The sequence below is a fragment of the Phaethon lepturus genome, unplaced genomic scaffold (genome assembly GCF_000687285.1).
Source record: "Phaethon lepturus isolate BGI_N335 unplaced genomic scaffold, ASM68728v1 scaffold13045, whole genome shotgun sequence".
Classification (NCBI taxonomy): Eukaryota; Metazoa; Chordata; class Aves; order Phaethontiformes; family Phaethontidae; genus Phaethon; species Phaethon lepturus.
The window spans coordinates 1-22,107 of NW_010538438.1; the positions used below are offsets into that span (position 1 = coordinate 1).

The following is a 22,107-nucleotide window of genomic DNA, read 5'->3' on the forward strand; positions in this document are numbered from 1 at the left end:
CAAAGAAGGCATTAAGTACTTCAGCCTTGTCTTCATCCTTAGGGACAATGTTCCCCCCCACATCCAGTAAGGGATGGAGATTCTCAGTGGCTCTCTTTTTGTTGTTAATATATTTGTAAAAACATTCTCTGTTATCCTTTACGACCATAGCCAGATTGAGCTCTAGCTGGGCTTTTGTCTTTCGAACTTTGTCCCTGCTTGACCTAACAAGATCCTTGTACTCTTCTTGAGTTGCCTGCCCCTTCTTCCAGAGAAGATAAACTCTCCTTTTTTCCCCCCTGAGTCCCAGCAAAATCTCCCTGTTCAGCCAGGCCAGTCGCCTTCCCCGCCAGCTCTTCTTAACAGCACATGGGGGCCGCCTGCTCCTGCACCTTTAAGATCTCCTTCTTGAAGACTGTCCAGCCTTCCTGGACCCCTCTGACCTTCAGGACTGTCTCCCAAGGGACTCTCTCAACCAGTGACCTGAACAGGCCAAAGTCTGCCCTCCGGAAGTCCATGGTAGCAGTTTTGCTGACCCCTCTCCTTACTTCGCTCACAGAATTCTATCATGTCATGGTTGGTAAGCCCAAGATGGCCTCCAACCACCACATCTCTCACCAGTCCTTCTGTTTGTAAACAGCAGGTCAAGCAAGGCACCTCCCCTGGTGGGCTCACTCACCAGCTGTGTCAGGAAGTTATCCTCCACACACTCCAGGAACCTCCTAGACTCTAATTTAATACATGTATGGCTAGACTTATAGAAATATCAAATGTTCAGATTTAACATTGCACAGGATTCTCCCTTCCAGCTCCTCCTCACTGACCCCTATCAGGTACAAACAACATTCCTAATTAAAAAAAATAATCAAGTTTAGATTGCCTTTTCAGATTTTGTTACTAGCAAATTAAGTGTCTCAATTTCCAACCAAGAAAATTCAGATTTTGGAGAACCATGGAAAGTACATAAAAAACTTGAAAGAAAATCTCCTTTCCTCAGGCTAAGCTGAGGAGGTGGAAAGCCTGTGCAATTCTACTACCAGCAATGCTGAAACTATGCAGAAGCATTCCCTTACCCTCCCCTTTGTATTTTGAGAATAGGCATTACCTACAATAAGTACCAGTCCCCTATCTTTTTAAAGCAACTGTTCTTCCAAAAGCACAACACTGAAATCGTACCGAAATGGCAACATCCCTAACCATCAAAACTACTGCAGATCCTCCTCAAAGGTAGTCATTTAGGGTAACTGACTGCAAGTTCATAACAGAACATTAATTTAGTGTTACCTGTTCATGAATAACTCTGAACTCCCTCATCTCATCCTCTGTTAGTGGAGCATATATTTCATCGTTTTCACCATCTTCCTGCCAGCCCATCTCCTTTAACAACCTTGAAATTAAAAAGGACAACATTAAGGTATTTTAATTAATACACACACTCAGACATTTCAAGCTCTGCCTACATATTTATGTAAAGATCTGTAACAAATGGATTAATCAGTCCATATTTTATTAAGCAAACCCTTGCATGAAAGTAGGTTAAAAGCCTTACAAAAGATATACAAAGCATAGAAGTTAAGTTCTCAGGTCCTTCACAGATGACTATTTTACCACTACCTGTGGTAAAAACTGTACCTTCATTTTAAGGCAAGAAATCTGTGTTGGGTAGAAAAGTAAGAATGTATTTCTTTTGCGTAACTGCTCTGGTGGAACAGCAGTGTACCCCCTTGAAAACAGTATGACGAGAAAGACTCACACCAAAGGAATCTGCAGGTTTTCCTGAATAACACAGCAGCCATGACAAATACTGGTGGTGTCCCTCCATGGCAACCAATTCAAGATGCAATGGCCTCATATAGTTTCTTTTATTCTAGCACTGCTAATGTCGGAGCCAGGACAGGTTACTTTGCAATTGAGTCTCACCCAATGACAGATGCTGATATTTCAGCAGAGACAGACTAAAACTAGGAGTGAGTTTTGGGATGAGGGGAGGAAAAGAAACAAGAGACAAATTAGTCTCGTGATGAATCCAAATATTATATTTGGAGATCCAAAGATGCAATAATTGTCTTTTACCTAGTGCCAGAAGTAGGACAGCAGTATCTGAGCAGGAAGAAAGTGGTTTTACATGTGAAGACACTCAAAACAGGGGTTATCTGAAGGTGAAGACACTGTGACATTGAACAATGAAGATAGGAAGTTCTCTTGCTGCAAAGATTTTGCCAAAAGGATTAGCACCTTCTTCAGGCAAACCATGCATCTGTTGACCTTAAATGTTAAAAGGTGGTTAAAGCTATTTCACAAAAAATAAAAGACATTTCCAAAGTATATGCCAGAACTGACAGAAGAAACTGACACTTAGAGTTGAAGACCAGTGAATCTATTAAAACAGGGACATAAGGTGAATTTACAGTTGATGTCATGTGCCAGGTACTTAATTTAGCCAAATGTCGTTAAAAAATGCCCTTCAACATAAACTTCTCCTTAAGGAGCTCTAGGTCCCAATACAATGGATGTGCATTAATGGATGTGCATTGGGCAAACTTGCAGGTGGCCAATGACAGGTGTTAAAACCATAATAAAAGTCTGAAACTGTAGAAGAAAGGGAGAACAACACTACTCTGTTTAAAAAGTTAACAGGACAATAATAGAAATGGAAATTACATTCTCTGTAGTATTTGGACTAAGGATAATGTGACAGCCATGAACAATTAAGTCCCCAGGAAGCAGCAGAAATAATATGCAAGTCATCCAAAACTCTTTTAAGAGAATACATGCATTTGAACGGACATAGAAAAAGAAGAAAAAGACTTGCAATGCCAAATGCAGTTCAATGGTAATTATATTTTTGGCAACAGTAATTTGAGTTAGAAAGCTTTACTGCAAGCAAGCTACGATGTATTATGTGCAATAAAGTGAATAGCTACAGAGCTTCTGTTAATGTAAATAAAAGTTAGGGCAGCAGCTAATTAATTTAAGCAACATTGTCTAAAGTTAGCAGGACTGCTGTCCCTTTAAAGCAACACTAGGCTTTTAGAATGGTTGAAAGTGTGAACTACATTAAAAAAACCCCAAACTTCAGATTAGCAAACGTGACACCTACAGGATGGCTGCCTGTGAAACTTCCCCAGCAGAGTGAAGCCCAAGACACATTTTGTACAAGATATGCCAACACTGTTACTAGGTATGCACAAGTATCCTGTGGGTTAAGCTGGTCACTTCAAGTCCAATTTACCACAAATAGGCTTACCGTAACATCTGTACATGCATGCAGAGGTCACAGCCAAAGGGCTAGGACAGTATGGAGACACAGCCCCTCTGGGATATCACCACAGAAAGATACTTGCCCAGAAGCCCTCTGAAGGCCAAAGTCATCTGAGTTGAAAAATGAGTCATGTTTGACTCCTATCTACTAGGGAAAAAGTCAGCAGCAACAGCCTCCACTGGGCCAAGGATTTCTGTCTCCATAGACAGTGGTGGAAAAAAAAAAAAAGAACAGAGCAGAGTGCACTTCACGCTCATGAGGGATAAGAGGTCATGAAAGTTTCCTCTGCAGGTATGAGAAAAAGCAAAGTTCCCTAGTCCAATATATATGTATAATCTATCACTAAAAAAATAAAAAGTTATCTAATCTATCATTGCAATTCTGTAGTTGCCAGAAACAGTAAGAATCTGACAGATCTCACAAGCTCACCTCCAGACTGATTTGTGATTTCCCAGCATCATCATTCTCATCTCTACCAGCTGCTACTGCAGTTATTTTTATGAAATACTAGAATTGTTTCAATCCTTTTTTGAAGTCACATTCTCCCTTACGAGTGCATTCTCTTGTGATATCACTGATAGTGTCAACTAGTCAGCTACAAAATAATTAGTTTAACAATGAAGAAAAACTCACTAGAGTTTTCTATAAGATGCACCATTTAAGTATTAACAACACAAATAGCAATTACATGTATTCGTTCCTCCTAAACATGCAGACCGAAATCAGAGGGATGAAGTCATCATGCAGTTTGCTTTATTTCTTTATAAGGAAATACATCAAATTTTCAGTAAATCAAGTTTAAGTCAGTATACAGGTCTAGCAGAAACAGTACATTCCATGTTAAATTAGTACATGTCTAGAAATTAAAATTTTTATGGTACTCATTAAACATTTTCTGTTTTCTCAGTTTTCAGATACTGACTCTTAAACCAGGAAGAATTTATGACATGGTCACTTACCATGAAGGAACACTCTTTTATATAATATAAAGCACATACCTATGCTCCGCTTCAAGTGAGCTGGAAAGAACATCTGCCTGAGGGAAAGATGAAGATTGAACGATCTGTTGAGATGTAACTGAAGCATTGCCATTCTCCTGTGGAATTTCGTTTTCAAAGTTTCGGTTTATATCTCTCTCATGATGAGGACTATTGCCGTTACGCAACTTAAAGGACTCATCCTGTTAAAAATAATCATATATTACAAAATTTAAAAGGAAATTCCATTCACAAGTAAATGTTTGCAAGTGCTGCAATTCAGTGATTCCATTTAATTTAAATTAAATTTAAATGGAGACGCTCTATACTATGTGGGTAATTCTCTTCATACTTCTAAAGTTTGCAATACCTGAGTACTACAAAAATCTTAAGCTATGCCACTGATCAAGTAATGCAGAACTCCCATGATCTTCCTTCAAACTTTTTTCTACGAAGTTTAAAAAAAATTCTTAATTCAAACTTATTTAAACTGCCCTTCATACTTACAGAAATAACACGTTATCTGTTGAACTTACAAACAATGTCCTAATTAAATTTCAGAGCCATGTGCACCAGGAGAAGTTTGAAAGCATAAGAGTTCAAGCTTACTTAGTGTCAGGAGCATATGACAGTCACCATACCTCAACCAGCAAATTCATCTGCCACAAGTTCAGAAAGACTAAATAAATTTTAAATTCAGACAACTTCCCCCACACACATGCGCTCACCACAGCTTCTCAGGCTGTTGTTAACAGCAGCTCTAGCTTACTAGCCATGGGTCACGGTTTAACCCCAGCCAGCAACTAAGCACCACGCAGCTGCTCACTCACTCTCCCCCCCGGGTGGGCTGGGGAAGAGAACCAGAAGGCTGAAAGTAAGAAAACTCGTGGGTTGAGATAAAGACAGTTTAAAAGGGAAAGCCAAAGCCACGCACACAAGCAAAGTAAAAGGAATTCATTCATGACCCCCCATGGGCAGGCAAGTGTTCAGCCATCTCCAGGAAAGCAGGGCTCCATCACACATAACTGTTTCTTGCGAAGACAAATGCCATCACTCAATGCCCTGCCCCTCCTTCCCCACAGCTTTATATACTGAGTATGACATCATATGGTATAGAACACCCCTTTGGTCAGTTGGGGTCAGCTGTCCTGGTCATGTCCCCTCCCAACTTCCCATGCACCCCCAAGCCTTCTCACTGGTGGGTGGGGTGAGGAGCTGAACAGCCCAACTGCTTAGCAACAATTGAAGACATCAGTATGTTATCAACATTATTCTCGTCCCAAATCAAAAATGTAGCCTCATACTAGCTTCTATGAAGAAAATTAACTCTATCCCAGCCAAAACCAGCATGCCATGAAGTAAGAACTAGGAAGAAAGATTATTTAGAAAGCAGACTGTTCAGGTTCACTCAAATACTAAAAGCTCTTTACTCCTATAAACCAGAGATGTTTCTTTTTATTCTACTCATTCAGGAACCTGTAATTCTTATTTACTAATGAGCAAAATATCCTCAAAAGTCTTACCAACCATAAAGACGGAGAAGAGTACGATCAGTAACTACTTAACACCCTTTTGACAACAAAATTCCTAAACTGGGCATATAACAGCATTATCCATAGCGGGAGGCAATCACTCCATCAGCCAGTTCTGCATTTTTAAGAAAGCATACTTCAGAGTCCAGGATCAAGACCATCATCATTTCCCTCCCACTCAGTGTTATCTGCTTCCAGAAATTTTAGAATGCTCAGCAAGAGCTTAAGAACAAGCATCCCAGTAAACATATATTCAGCTGTTAAGTCATACACCTGAAGAATGAGTCTCAGATTATCAAAGAAAATTCATTAAAATATTAAACAGTTTTTATATAGAGAGAGCAAAATAACTTCTTCCAAGCATGACTGAGCTGCTGATTATGATTTGCCTCATTATTTTAGAGGTGAAATCAGTTACCACAGGCCTTAAAATTCCATCAATAGCATCATGTTATAGAATACTGTTGTGCAGTTACTTCCCCATCCACTCAGATGCACACCATATCTCCTATTAATAATCATTAAAATGAACGTTGGAGGTAGGACAACTATTAGTTACATGATTTAACATCTTTTCACACATGTTAGTGAAACAGCAACAGAAGGGAAAAAGAAGCATGCACTTACCAACGAGTACTCCAGGCTATGTGTTACATACACCTGTCCAAGGACATTGCAACTTCCACTACTAAAAGCCTTTTTTTTTAAAATACACTTGCTTCTGAAAAATCATCTGTGTACAACAGGACAACCAAACGCATTTGACACATATATCAAAGATTATGAACTCAAGACAATTTCAGGAACAGAAACCCGCACCAAGTTCATGAACTATTTTCAGAATTCTGAGGCTCAAGACAGCATTCCCCAGTATCTTGACAACCTTAAATAAAAATCTTTGTCTATGTTTTAAACACACATGAACAACATTACCCCAACACCCATCTCAGAGTGCTCAGCCACAGAATGCCTAATGGAAAGATGCAGACCTTTAACTCACATATAAAGCTAAGTTGTACAGTCCCATTATAGCAAATTTTACCTTGCCTGAAACGAGAACATGGTCAGATGAGTCCATCTTACTTTTATGAGCAATGCACACTGGCATTCTTTCTTTTTTCATGTCCCTGAATCCGAGTAAACCTTCAAAAACACTCATTCATGTGGCTGATTCGCAATTTATATCTTTTTGTTTCACCAAAACACTTTAAATCACTCATTTACAGCAAACAGGCTTGTAATCACTTCATCCTGAATAATACTTATCTTCACTTGGACTATCTACAATAATTATGCTTGTGGCTGGTAGCACTGAAACAAATATTCTCTGGTGCCAGCCAAGCACTGCATAAACCAATCCAGATCAAAAGAAACCTGACTCAGATTATATACAGACAGTACAGGCCTCCAAGCTCTCAGTTAGGAAGTAAAACCAGTTTCTTCACATACGCATAAATTGAACTATTGCTCCTATGACAAGAACCAAGACTAGAACATGTGGCTATCTAAACATTCCAATTAAAAAGGAAATGGTTTGACAAGCAGAACCAAGTTTTTCCATTCTTTTGTAAGATAACCAACAGACAAGGTATGAAGCACTGCTCTCCGCAAGCCTGTGGGGCTGGATGGGATACACACAGGGGTACCGAGGGAGCTAGTGGAAGTGCTCACCAAGCCACCCTCATCATTTATCAGCAGTCCTGGCTAACCAGAGAGGTCCCAGCTGACTGGAAGTTAGCAAATGTGACACCAATCTACAAGTAGGGCCAGAAGGAGGATTTGGGGTACTACAGACCTGTCACTGACCTCAGTGCCAGGGAAGGTTATGGAGCAGATCACCTTGAGCCATCACACAGCACATACAGGACACCCAGGAGAAAAGGCCCAGTCAGCATGGGTTTATGAAAGGCAAGTCCTGCTTGACCAACCTGATTTTCTTCTATGACCAGGTGACCCGCCTAGTGGATGAGGGAAAGGCTGTCGATGTCATCTATATGGACTCTAATAAAGCGTTTGATACCATTTCCCACAGGTTTCTCCTGGAGAAACTGGCTGCACATGGCTTGGACAGCTGTACTCTTTGCTCTGTAAAGAACTGGTTGGATGGCAGAGCCCAGAGAGTTGTGGTGAATAGAGTTAAATCCAGTTGGTGGCCGGTCACAAGTGGTGTTGTTCCCCAAGACTCAGTATCAGGACCAGTTCTGACTAATATCTTTATCAATGATCTGAACAAGGCAATCAAGTGCACCCTCAGTAAGTTTGCAGATGACACCAAGTCAGGTGGGAGTGTTGATCTGCTGGAAGGCAGGAAGGCTCTGCAGAGGGATCTGGACAGGCTGGATTGATGGGCCAAAGCCAACCGAATGAGGTTCAACAAGGCCAAGTGCCGGGTCCTGCACTTGGGTCACAACCACCCCATGCAACGCTACAGGCTTGGGGAAGAATGGCTGAAGAGTTGCCTGGCAGCAAAGGACCTGGGGGTGTTGCTCAACAGCCAGCTGAATATGAGCCAGCAGTGAGTCCAAGCGGCCAAGAAGGCCAATAGCATCTTGGCTTGTATCAGAAATAGTGTGACCAGCAGGACTAGGGAAGTGATCATGCCTCTGTACACAGCACTGATGAGGCAGCACCTCTAATACCATGTTCAGTTTTGGGGCCCTCACTACAAGACAGACATTTAGGTGCTGAAGCTTACCCAAAGAGCAATAAAGCTGGTGAAGGGTCTAGAGCACAAGTCCTATGAGGAGCAGCAGAAGGAACTGTGGCTGTTTAGCATGGAGGAGGCTGAGGGGAGACCTTACCGCCCTCTACAACCACATGAAAGGAGGTTATAGCAAGGTGGGTATCGGCCTCTTCACCCAATTAAGAAGTGACAGGACAAGAAGAAATGGCCTCAAGTTGTGCCAGTGGCAGTTTAGATTGGATATTAGGAAAAACTTCTTCACCTAAAGGTTTGTCAAGCATTGTAACAGGCTACCTGGGGAAGAGGTTGAGTCACCATCCCTGGAGGTACTTAAGACACATAGATGTGGTGTTTAGGGACATGGTTTAGTGGTGGACTTGCCAGCGCTACATTACTGGTTGGACTCTATGATCTTTAAGGCCTCTTCCAATCTAAACAACTATATGATTCAATGATTAGGTTAGTGTACTAAACTTAATTTATTCTTTTTATTGTTGTTAAAGACATAGGTGTACCCGAGTTATTAACACATATGAACAGATACTGCTGAAAGGAAAGAAACTACTAAGTACTGGAGGAAAAGTAGTTCTTGGAACAACTTTAAATTTATCAAAATGTAATTCCTTTCCTTCATTTAGAAATCCAAGACCATGACTTAACAGCCATTTACAGCAAAATAAGAAGCAGTTTACGATATATCTTAAAAATACTACTGCTGGATCTACAATAGGTATGAACAAAACTACCTTCTCTGGCCCAGCATGATTCTTATTTTCATGTTCCTCTTCCACTTTATCTCCTTTTAATGCTTTCAAAAATTCACTCTTCTTATCAGTCCTGATTCTTGTCAATTTCATTAAACGAGGCTGATTGACTTTGTCAACAGGGGATGAAGAATTTGACCGATGACACTAATGAAGGGAATGCGAAAAAGAAAGAATATTTGAAGTTTATTCATTTAGAAAACTTTGAATTAAAGATAAAAAGACTCCCTGGAACCTGTAGTTTCAGGTTTCACATATATCCACAGTCAAAAGCAGAGGGAAGATATTTGTATTTCAGTATATATAGCTCTTAAACATAAACCCAGAGGTGCAGGTTTATGGAGCACTGCTAACAAACAGTTGACCTTCTGAAGTGTATCATACCATTAGCAGTTTTGAAGTTTAAGCTTATCAGGTTATACTTCTTAATACACCATTTTTACTCCAAATCAAATCTACAAAGCAAATTGTGCAGCACTTAAAGGCCAGTGGTGTGCCTTCCATATTTTTCCACACATTAAACTTCAAAAAAAACTTATTTAATACAATCCTGCATAAGATTTACTGATCCCCTTATCTAAACAAATGAAATCTTTCATGAATTTGATCAAAACTACAGTGCTTTACCTCTTCAACTGAATTTTGTGATACAGTAAATACCTTGGCAGTTGATTTGAAAGGACTGAAATTGCTAACACCATATGCAGATTCATGAGGAAATTGATTCCCAAGTTTATTTTCTTTTGCTTGGCTTTTCCACTGTGTAGGCTAAACAAAAATTTAAACAGAAATTTAAAGAGTCATTAACTACAGTAGGATTATTTTCAGGAATCCTCAGAAAAATTGATTATGAAAAAGCAAATCATAACTACAACCATAATTTAGTGCAAACACTTGTTTTCTTGTGGAAGAGAGACTGTTTACGAGCAATTCACCCTTTCAAACACTGTTTACACTTTTTATATAAAGACTAAAATTTCAAAACGATTAAGACTCTCATACTTGAGGTATTAAGAATCAAAATACAAGTCTTCAACATCTTAAAGTATTGTTCTTAATGTAGAATTTTAGAAAGTTACGAACTACTCTGTCATATGCTCTCAGGAGCACAGAAAAATTCCTGGAAAAAAAAAAATCAAGATGAACATGGAAAATTGCATTTGGAGAGGGACCAGAATGACACTAATAGGTTGCAACATCATCTCTATCAATAACTGGGATAAATTCTGAAGGTATTTTTATGCAGACTACATCTCCCCACTAGGTATCTATTTTTCTGTTGAATCATATATACAGAAGGCATTGCTCTTCCATAAATTAAAAACATTCTTTTCACTGTCACTTTCATTTGCACTTCTCAAAAGAGGTGAGAAGCAAGGAGAGATCCAATTACAGTGTAGTTTAAGAACAAAAATGAGAAACAGTTGTTTCCATTCACTTTTGGTGTGTGCTATACTTAGTAAGAGTTGAAAGCATGATACTCTAGGAACAGTAGTCTCAGTGGTGAAATAAGCACATTCAGAATTACAGCAGGATTTTTTTTCCAGCATGTTGTTCATGCCACCAATATCCAAGACTCACCTTTGCAGGTGGAGTGACAGGTTTAGGGACTAATCCTTTATAAACACTTGTGCCAGTTCCATTCCTTGCGGTCTGTGAATGAAGACTTCCTACTACTGGGAATCCAGATATCTGCAGTTCTTTGGTACTGCCCTTTTTAATGACCAGCATTCTTGAAGATCTAGATTTAGAATTCAATGGGTAGTCTGGAAAAAAGTGTGTATAAATGTATATAAGTGTGTGCGTGCATGTGTATACAATCTTAAATTTCTAGTCCATAAGGTACTGGATAGCCATATGGTCCAGACCAAACAAGCATGTATCAGGAACTTAGTACAGTATTAGTTCCACAAATAACACATTGTACAAACCTGGATAAACACAGGTTCTGTTCCATTTTCTACAACCACCATTTGTAAGATATTTCACTTGGCAATGCAGGAATTGTACTTTCAGAAAGTAAAAATATTCTTCAAAGAAACCAGCTACACAGTTCTTGTTTGCAAATCTAAAATCCAAATCCTGTTAGTTGTTGGTAGTTACCTAACCTTCAAAAGAGATTGTGGTTTTCTTATTTCCCTTTAAGGTTACTAAAAGAATAATTACTTAAGTATTTATTAACAGCTCAGTTTAGAGCCAAATGCTCCACACCAAGGCTCTATAAACATGAAACAAGATGGACATTACTCTAGACCACAACAGTGACCAGTTTCTCTATCTCCACACCTCATATGGGCACCACAGAACATCTGAAGCTTACAAAATCTCTGCATTCAAGACAGCACTAATTGAGGCATACAGTCAGCTGTCATATTAAGTAACTGACATTTAACAGTTTTAAAGAACACTTACTGAAAACAGTTCTAAAGTTTTCACAAAGGGGAAAAACACTTTTGCACATGCCTTCCAAGGCTGCATTAATGGCCTTTTCCAAGATCATCTCCTCTCCCTGCAAGCCCACTACTTCACAGGCAGAGTCAGCATATCCTGAAAAACCTATCACCATTTAAAAAACCTATCTTAAAGGCACAAGCAACTTCAGCTTTGTTTAGAAGGTAGATGTTACAAAACATTCATGATACTGCATACTTCAGCCTCATTACATTTTATGAAAAAACTTCGTAATACTCGCATGGTCCCATCACATATACACAAGGGAAAATGGAATCTAGCAGAAGCACACATTTTAAACAGGCATTAGAAGGGACAGTAACATTCCTCCTGTCCTGAATAATGTTTCCTTTAAAAGGGAATAATAATAGCCTTAATTTCAGGTTTTCAATTACAAAACAAGATTGGCATTGGCAGAGCTATAATAAAGTAAGATACCAAGCTGTAAGCTGTAACAAGCCACTGCACTGTAGCTTACAGATTGGAAAAGATTATCTTTAAAGGCCCCTTCCAAACCAAACCATTCTATGATTTTATGCAGCTAAAAGAACTGTTTCTTCCTTTGCTTATGAAGGGTGATATCCAAAAAGACTGGAAAGATTGCCCTCCTTCAGATAAAAATGAGCCACAACATTCAGCAGCCACAGCCAGAGCCCTGCAAAGGTTGTTAAAACACTTAAATTGCTATGTAATTTTTCCCAATATGGTTAGGAAAGAATTTAGTTACTGTTGCTCTTTTAATGAAAGATACCTATTTCCTGACTTTCACATGAAAGCTGCTAAACACACAAAACCGGAAAGCAGTCCAATTGTCTAGGCTCTTGCAAAAGTTCTTAGCTATTACATACTTGTATTGAGGGGTTGGCCTATATCTGTAGTGTTACCTAAGAGTGCAAAACTTACTGGGGAAGTATAGGAAAAAGAATCAGCAAATTAAAGTACCATTTAAAAATCATACAGTCTTTGGGTTGGAAGGGACCTTTGAGGGTCATCTAGTCCAAATCCCGCTACAGTGAGTGGGGACATCTTCAACTAGATCAGGTTGCTCAGAGCCCCATCCAACCTGACCTTCAATGTTGCCAAGGATGGTATATCTACCACCTCTCTGGGCAACCTGTTCCCATGTTTCACCACACTCACTGTGAAAAATTTATTCTTTATAGTTAGTCTAAAACTATCCTCTTAGTTTAAAACCATCACCCCTTGTCTGATCGCAACAAGTCCAGCTAAAAAGTCTGTCCCCAGCTTTCTTATTGCCCCCCTTTAAGTACTGGAAGGCTGCAAGAAGGTCTCCCTGGAACCTTCTCTTCTCCAGGCTGAACAACCCCAACTCTCTCAGCCTGTCCTCATAGGAGAGGTGTTCCATCCCTCTGATCATTTTTGTGGCCCTCTTCTGGACCTGCTCCAACAGGTCCATGTCCTTCTTGTGCTGAGGGCTCCAGAGCTGGACCCAGGACTCCAGGTGGGGTTTCACCCACACAGAGGGGCAGAATCACCTCCCTCGACCTGCTGGCCACACTTCTTTGGATGTGGCCCAGGGTATGGTTGGCCTTCTGGGCTGCCAGCACCCATTGCCAGCTCATGCCCCGCTTTTCATCCACCAGTACCCCCAAGTCCTTCTGGGCAGGGCTGCTCTCGATTCCTTCATCCCCCAGCCTGTACTGATACCAGGGGTCACCACGACCCAGGTGCAGGACCCTGCACTTGGCCTTGTTCAGCCTCATGAGGTTCACATGGGACCATTCCTGAAGCTTGTCCAGGTCCCTCTGGATGGCATCCCGTCCTTCAGGCATGTCAATCACACCACTCAGCTTGGTGTCATCTGTAAATTTGCTGCAGGTGCACACAGTCTGTCATTGATGAAGATATTAAAGAGTACTGGTCCCAGTACAGACCCGAGGGACACCACTCGATGCCGATCTCCACCTGTTGAGCACTACCCTCTGGATGAGACCATCCAACCAATTCCTCATCCACCCAGCAGTCCACTCAAGTCCATATCTTTCCAATCTAAAGAGAAGGATGTTGAGGGGGACCGTGGCAAAGGCCTTACAGAAAAGAGAAGTGCTACCTCTCTATCAGAAAGATACTTACATTGGAATAGTATTGAAGCTTCCTCAATTTCAATCTATACCTTTATAATTCTAAAAAATCCTGTATTTCAAATACAACTGCAGACCTCCACTACATTTTTACACTTAAAACCAAAAATTACTCACCCCACACACCTGCAGCTAAAGACTTATTCTGGTTTGGTTCCTTCTCATATTCAGGGTTCAAAGATGGCTGAAAGAAATTTTTATCATTGTTAAAAAAGAAGTCATCTTGAATTCTGAGACCAGTGAAATAAAGAATCACAATAACACCCATGGTATGAGCTCTACTGTCAAAGACGTTTAAATGGAGACAGACTAGACACTTCGCCCTATGACCCAAATAGGTCAATACTCACTTCTTTCTCTCCAACAAAACATCTCAGCCAGCAGTCAACACCATTACATGAACTTTCCAGTGAAAGCAGAAAGCAGCCATGTAGGTTCTTCAGAGGAAGCTCACCCATCTCTTACATCCTACCATTCTAGGTTGAAGCATGGGATCTTATTGGCAGAAAGACCACTTAGTTAATACTTTGATTTCAGGTAACTGTAGAATGTAATACACATACATACTACAGTAAACTGGAACCAACTGTAGTTTCACTTAAAACACTTAAGCAACAATAATAAACATTATGATAAAACTGGATATAAGAGGAGAAACAAGTCTGTGGACAAGTGACTAATACCCTCTCCTCTTACCCATGGGAAGGGTGATCCCTTACGTGATGATCTGAAACTGGGGAAATCTCATGAAGTAGGTTGTAATGAAAAATATGGCAGTTGCAACAATGAAACTTTGTTTATTATAATTACAATTAACTTACAAAATCCTCAGCCTCAAACTGTTTGGGTACTTCTTTGTCTTTCTTTTTCACAGTTTCACTATCAGGTACTTTGTTTTCATGCAGTCCTTGGCCTTTTCCGAAGTGGAAAGTGCTGGTACGAGCACGGGAACCTCCGCCATGGCATTCCCCACGATGGTTTACATTTTCTGTGCCATTTCTGCCTTGTGAACGCCAACCATTCTTCTCTTTTCTCCCAAAATACCCTTAGATTTTTTTAGTTTTAAAGAAATTAAGTTACAAACAATTTTAAAAGAATATTCTACTTTTGCAAAATTGTTAGAGAAGTTAAGTCAGCAGCTGTATACTTCAGGATGTGATAGCAGTGACCTTTGAAAATTTTTATTCACATAAGCAGCAAAGGAGCGTCTTACAAAACAGTGCCAGAGAAAGAGGCTAGTAGTCCAACATTAAGGCAAGTCAACCTCCTTTTCTGGCTGCTCATTTGTATGTTGTTGGCTAGAATATTCACTCGACACTCGAGAGAAATACACCTGGAATCACACTACTTTAACCAACCCTTAGTCATCACATTCTCTTGCCAGAAAGTCTGTCTTACTACAGAGTAAGAATTTAGCAGGAAAGAGCCATTACCAGACTTTTTTCTAGCTAGAGTGTTACAATGCAATGATTTAAACATATACAAAGTGTTCCATGAAAGCTAAATAATACCTCCATTAGATCGTCCAATGCTAGGATCAAACCCATCTGAAGAGTTGTGTCTTCTGCGACTTCTTTCATAACGATTCTCTGTCCACGAAAAGTTTTCAGAATGTTTCTCACAGTTCAGTGATGACTGTAAAGGAGCACAAGTGGTAGACCAGAGATATCTGATTAACAACAGAACTGAGTTACCAGAACTGTAACATGCACAGTATTCATGGTATCTATAATCCATTTTTTAAAGGACTCTGAATGACAGACAATGCAACAGTTCTCAAGCATGCATATGTTTAGAGCTAAGTCTCCCATGCTAGCAAAGTGGAAGCTGATCTTATGCTCCATGACACTTAAAAAGCACTGAGGACCACACTTGTGACACAAGGTAAAAAACCCCGACTGTCTATTTTGTTTTGGCAGCAGAACAGAGCACAAGTACACGTTGCAGTGTAAAAAACATAAGAAAGGACAGGCGATCAGTTTAGAAGGCAGAAAAGAAGCCTGGGATCTTAATTTGGGTGGTCAGAGAATACACACATGCATTCCATAGAAAGCAAGGAGTCACTTCTACAAGAGAAAAGCTGCACCCAAGGCCCAATTTATGAGTCTTGTCATAACTTAATACGGCAAATTCAACTAGTTATGAAATACAAATAAAACCTTGAGTTAAAGTGTACAGATTCACAAATATACTTCAAATTATCAGCTTGTAAGTAGGCATTGTAGAAATTTTGAAGAAATAAATCTTTACCATTTCAGTAGGAAGTACTTTATAAACTAAAACCTTATATTGAAAATAGCACTTAGAAATCAAAATATATCCTGACTACAACTCATATCTAAGGGGATTAAACCAAAAAAGTCTTACAGCAGCTGTCTTCCCTATTACTGCTATCTAGCTTTACTATTTTAACACTGTAACATTTATTTCACTGTTACATCTTAAATTCAAGAATAAATTTCCATTCTGCAAAAGTAGTGCTTAGCCTTACTGCCATTCAGTCCACACCTCCCAGTGTACGACAGCAGAGGGCTGTGTTACCCAGCACCTCCCTGCCATACAGCCAGCCTTTGATGCACATGAAGCAAAACCCCCTTCCCTTCCAGCAGACTTACTGTGTACATGTATGTCCACTGTACTGCACATCTACAAGAGACCCAACACATCCCAGGGCCATAAGAGCTACAAATGCATAAATGCACAGCTGTGTGGAAATGTACTGTGTCAGCAAACTAAGCTTAATGATTCCAGAGAGTGCAGCTTTACTGCATCCAAAAGATCAACTTCGCTGCCTAAAGCTCACCCCCTCTCCAGACTGAGTAACGTTCACAAAAAAATATAGCAGTAGTGGTGTATGTCTGAAAATGAAAGTTCCAAGTTTATTTCAACAGTTGTTATCCACTAACATGTAATCAAACTACATTAATATTTAAAGTACTCCACTACAGGGGGGTGGGGAGGTGGAGGAGATCACAGTAATAGGTTAACTACTTTGGAAAACATGTTGCAGAAAATTATTTCCTTCTTCCCACCACCTCCGCCCCCGCAGGAGACAATCACACAAAAAAATTATACCCAAGTTCTACTGACAAAGCCCCAGCCAGAGCTCCAGGTGCTGTTCAAAATTCACTGCTTAAAATTTAAACTCAAGTAAGCAACAAATGTATTTAAAATACAAACCATGTATTTCCAAACCATACAGAAGTCAAATGAAAAGGTATTTCCCTCTCAATTTGAGACCTAGGAAGTGAATTACTTTCTTGACAAACTTGGACAGAGAAAAAACAGAAAGCCACAGGAAACTATCAGAAGTAGTTCAAAAGTTATCATAATGAATCTCAATATTTAAGTAAAAAAATAAATCCTTATAAACAAACTTTGAATAAACTGCCAAAAACTTAGAAAGCTCCAAAACTGTTATCATAGATGAGATTATAGAAGATGATTCACATGTTCATTTACATACAACAACCTTCTAATACTGCCTTTGGAGTTTAACTTACTATTTTTTTATGGACTTTGAGGAACAGTCACATTTTCATGAAGTATAACTGACAGGATTTTATATATAGCATTTGAGTTGTACATTACATAATGAATCTAAATTGCATGCAAAGATCATGCAGTTTGCATTTTCCCCACATGATGGAGGTATCAGTCCATCAAGTCTCTTGTGGCACAGACGACAGTAAACATCGTAATCAACAGGAAATTAACGGGCAACTTCTGGAAGCTGAGAAGTTATCTGACTAGGTTCAACCAGCCAAGAAAGCAACACACATTTCTGAAGTATAAGAAGTCATCTTGTTGCTTAACATGAAGCTTGCAAAAACTGAGTTTGCCAGTCTGACTGCAATCTCCCCATACACATTTTGCAGCAAACCTTTCTGAAAAGTTTAACCCATATCCCAGGATGGCTTCACTATTCACAACACCTTCCCATTTCTGTCTGCCCAACTACAATACTGCACTGACACAAATATGGCAGTTCCAGACCTCAACAAAAGCTACTGAGCAATGGATACCCAGCTGTCTAGGTGGACTTTGCTATATAAATGACAGGGAGATGATATAAAAGCTTATGCTTAAGAGGAAATAATCAGCAACGCGTCACATGGGTTTCAGTCAAATGTAATCTGTATCAGTGACATTAAGCTCATTTGCAATCCCAGCTTCCTGACATCAAGTTTTTCTAGTGCCAGCCTTTACCTATGTAAGGAAAAGACTCAGCTATCCAGGATCACGGTGGAGGGAAACCAAGCTCATAAAGATGCAATTCCTGGAAGTGCCACTTCAAGGAAATAAAAACTGACCAGGCCGAGTTCAGTTTCTCCTTCTCAAGTCTAAACATTGTTGACACCATAGCCTCACCCCACCTCCATTCTGTATGGAATGAGACACCTTGCCTTCCTTACCCCATCCTTCCTCTTCATCTCCATCCCTCTTACATATGGGAAGCAGAAATAAAAATCTATTCTAGGAAACAGAGGGGGCAGAGGGGCACAACATTCAAGACCTGTCTTGTAAAGGAATGACAGGACAAACTTTATTCTGTAAACTAAGAATTACTACACATCAGGAAGGACTAAAAAGAGTTTGCAAGTGTTCAGTATCAAAATGTGTATCACAGAACACTGACCACTGAGGGAGGAGGTAACAAAGAAAATAAGCTGCATTTCAAACAATGAAGTACAAAGACTATATTGGAGAAAGCATACAACTATGGAGTTTTTGGAAAAGATGAAAGAAAGGCTATCTAAACTCCTTGAGGCAAAGAACCATGGAAGAGAACAGGAACCACAACATACGCTTGCAATGAAGTTTCTCACAATTGAGGAATGAGGTGACAAATACAACCCATACCTCAGACACATTCGAGTGATACTGGAACTTACTTTTATCCTGCTATATTGACATTTTAAGCATGCAGGTAAAAGCTCTTACAGCACATTCTTGAAATATGCAGTGAAGATTGTTTTGTAATTGTGACACTACGTTAAATTAAGCTGTGATTACTTTTCCAAATGAAGTAGTATTAAATTGGTAAAAGTGGATCAAAAGAGTTCAATCATATCAGAAGTCAATGAATGAAAACAGATTGCAGGAACCGTCCTGGAACAGATAAGCCTGATGTTCCCAAAACAGCATCTGACAGTTGCTGACAGACTATACTAAAACAAAGAAGCTACCTAGGTCAGTGTAGAAGAAAAATAGAGCCATATGAATAAGGACATTCAACAACATGACTAAAAAAATGCATATGTGTGTGTATAGACATGTATAAGCAAAGTAATGGGAACACAACTAATATTGACAGTAAATTGTACATTTAACAATAGCACAAGCTCATTTCCATAAGTTTATAATGGCTAAACATTTTCCATGGACATAAGACAGCAAGAAACTTACATAAATAAATTAACGTAAGGCAATGCCCCTCTCATAGCTGCATTCAAAAGATTATAATGAAGACAAATCTACAATAGGGAAATAGATGACAGAAGTTTGAATATCCAATGTTGCCTCTGCTTCTGCATTCGCACAAATTAAGAAAGAGTAGAAGAAAAAAGAAACATTTATGAGACAGACATACTCATGACTTCCTAGAATATTTACAAACCCTAATGATTCAGAGATTGCAATTTCCTCTTTCCAAGCTAACTGTCCCATTGTATGAAGTGAGTAACAGTAATTTAGATGAAACAGAGTGATCATACAGAACTATTTGAAACCACTACACTCCACCAGTAGTAACAAGCATCTCACCAGCAGCTGAAAAGCCATTTCAGAAGGTCTATTTCAAAAAGGGGCTTTAGTTGTGGTTTTTTTTATCACTTGGGAGCATAGAAAAATACTTCAGTAAAATTTATAGGACACAGAGCAAAATCAGAAGCAAGAACAACAAGCACATGCCTCTCTTGTCTTGGAATTCCTAGCACAAAATACAATAATTCATTTTAAACTCCTGATGAAGGCAATGTTAATCCAACAACAGTTCTGATAATGCAGCCAGGCACATGCTTCTTTCCATGAACTCAGCTGCTCAAGCAAAAAACTCTGGCACAAGTATGAGGTATCAGCTTGACAACCACAGTACAACTACTTAAGTGACAACAACGAAACTTACTAGTTATCATCTGTTATCACCTCAAACAGATTTGCATTTTTAATATGATTGAGCTTACAACATTTAGACTTCTCTAATAATGAGTGTGCCTGTTCAGAAGAACAGCAAGGAACATACCTTTGTTGATGGTGGAGTAGGAAAATTAAGCCAGGCTGGAGCAAAGTCATGCTGCGCCATTTAGGTCCAGTCTCTCTGAATCAAAGAAACAAGGCTTCAACACCTCATCACAAGCCCCTGTAATTGGAAAAACAAGAAATAAGTACTCTTCAGATGCTTATGTTACGAGAGGATTACATTTGTGGTGTTTTGATCATTATTTCCCTTCTGTCTTCTTGTATTATTTTCTCACACAGATCTGGTTTAGGATCTAACTACCCTCATCTCATTTACAGCATCGCATTTGTGCTTTTATTACCACAATGTCACACTGATCAAATCTATCGCACATATCAAAACCACAACCGTAATATTCCTTCCTTTATTTCTTCCTATAAATGGATGAAGCATCTTGCCTAAGGTCTGATCCAGAAAGTTGCGGCAAATTTGACTTGTTGAAATATTTTCTGGTACTATCTAGAATGGATTCCAGGAGCTATTTCTTTAGCTTCCTAGAAGCTGATTTTTTTAATTAGTTCCTAAAAATCAGTTGCAGAGGCCTTATTAGGTTCCATATGAAAAAACCTAGATGCTCAGGGGTACCACAAACCCCATATTACCTCTGGATTCAGTGGAAACAGGAGTCCACATGTCCAGAAACAGTGTCAAAATCCAGTAAAATTCTCTAGTTTAAAAATGGGCAGGAAAAAGTAACGGCTTAAGGTTAAAACCCAAGAATACTTTTTCTACCCAATATCCTCCTCACAGGTAGATCATCTCGCAATAAGCAAAAGAATGCTAAATAACATGAACTATATTACCTAAAGCTGAACTATAGGACAGAAAGGAAAGAAATGGATTAAACACTGCCTGAATTGTAAGGGTATCTGAATTATGCTCTGCATGATTAGACACTGCAAAATTGTCAATGACACAAATATTTTCAGTATGATATACACACTATTAGAAATTAATCTCGTGAAAACATTAACACCCACATGCATTTCATAGGGAGACCCAAATAAACATGTATTCTACATCTCTGCACACCAGAGTGCCGATCTGTTAGTGAGCATAGATGTAGTTCACTTTAATCTATGGCTGCTGTAACATGAGTAAGTATTAGTAAGAGCTGTGGAATCTGAACTTGATAACTGATAATTACTGTTGTATTCTGGCCTGAACCAGGCTATTGCAGATTTCCAGCAACAGACGAGAATACGCCAGCTTCTAAAAGGAAGTAGAACAGATTTGTAAGCGTTTAACTGCATTTAGTTGAGCTGCTGGTTCTTTTTTTATGTTGTGAGCACATGCTTAGGTTTTTAGGTACTTTTGATATCAGAGTTAAACTGTAAGGTAAGATGTACAAAATCTACTATCATTAAGTAGAGACAAGCTTAATGGTACATCTCACCCAAATAACTTGTTATAAATTACTCTGTTGAAGTCATCCAACACTCTTCTAAATTAACCTCAACAAAAAATCCAGAGAAATTTTCTGAAGAATCCAATTATGTCAGACTAATAAAAATTAAATGAAGGAAGTTCTACAGTCACAGCACCACCAGGAAAATGGCTACTCTAACAGGAACCAAGTTCACTTTCACTGATTAATCATGTTCAGCAATGGTGTGGAAGCAGAAAAGAGTATATGTTTACAGATGAATCAATACCAGAGATGCTAAATTAAGAAACAGCAAATTAAGTGTGAGCAGACTGCAGCAAGTAAAAAATTTTTTCTCCTTCCCTCCAATACAGTTCTCATCTCCAATCAGGAGAATCATGAAATCTTTACAAAGGGTCAAGACGGGTATCAATACTGGAAGATCAGCACAACAACAACAAAATCTTCAGACCAAGGCACTTACAGTCTGAAAAAAGAAAGGGAGAGATTAGGTTTATACCAACTAAGAACATAACAAAGTATCCAAGAAGTATTACCAAGTTAGTGGTGAATTGGCTATTAGATATGGGACAAAGGCACTAAGAATAGGATTTTTTAATAAATTCATCTTACTGTTTTTAGAAAACTAGTCAAGCTTCCTAACACTATTATTTATCCCACTTCTATGAAAAGAGTATATTCTTAACTAATTAACAACCCTACCTCTTACTCTTTGCACATAAACCATGG

General features: G+C 39.2%; 1 protein-coding gene across 1 annotated transcript; it reads right to left on the reverse strand.

Annotated features, from left to right (window-relative positions):
- Window positions 1-1,263: 1,263 nt before the first annotated feature.
- GPBP1 (GC-rich promoter binding protein 1) lies at window positions 1,264-20,054 on the reverse strand (the record flags this gene model as incomplete). Its single annotated transcript, XM_010286810.1, has 9 exons — window positions 19,995-20,054; window positions 15,262-15,385; window positions 14,572-14,795; window positions 13,868-13,934; window positions 10,779-10,963; window positions 9,825-9,965; window positions 9,177-9,344; window positions 4,240-4,421; window positions 1,264-1,366 (listed from the first exon to the last, which is right to left on the reverse strand). Coding segments are annotated over exons 1-9 (1,254 nt in total), but the record flags the coding sequence as incomplete, so codon positions are not given.
- Window positions 20,055-22,107: the final 2,053 nt, after the last annotated feature.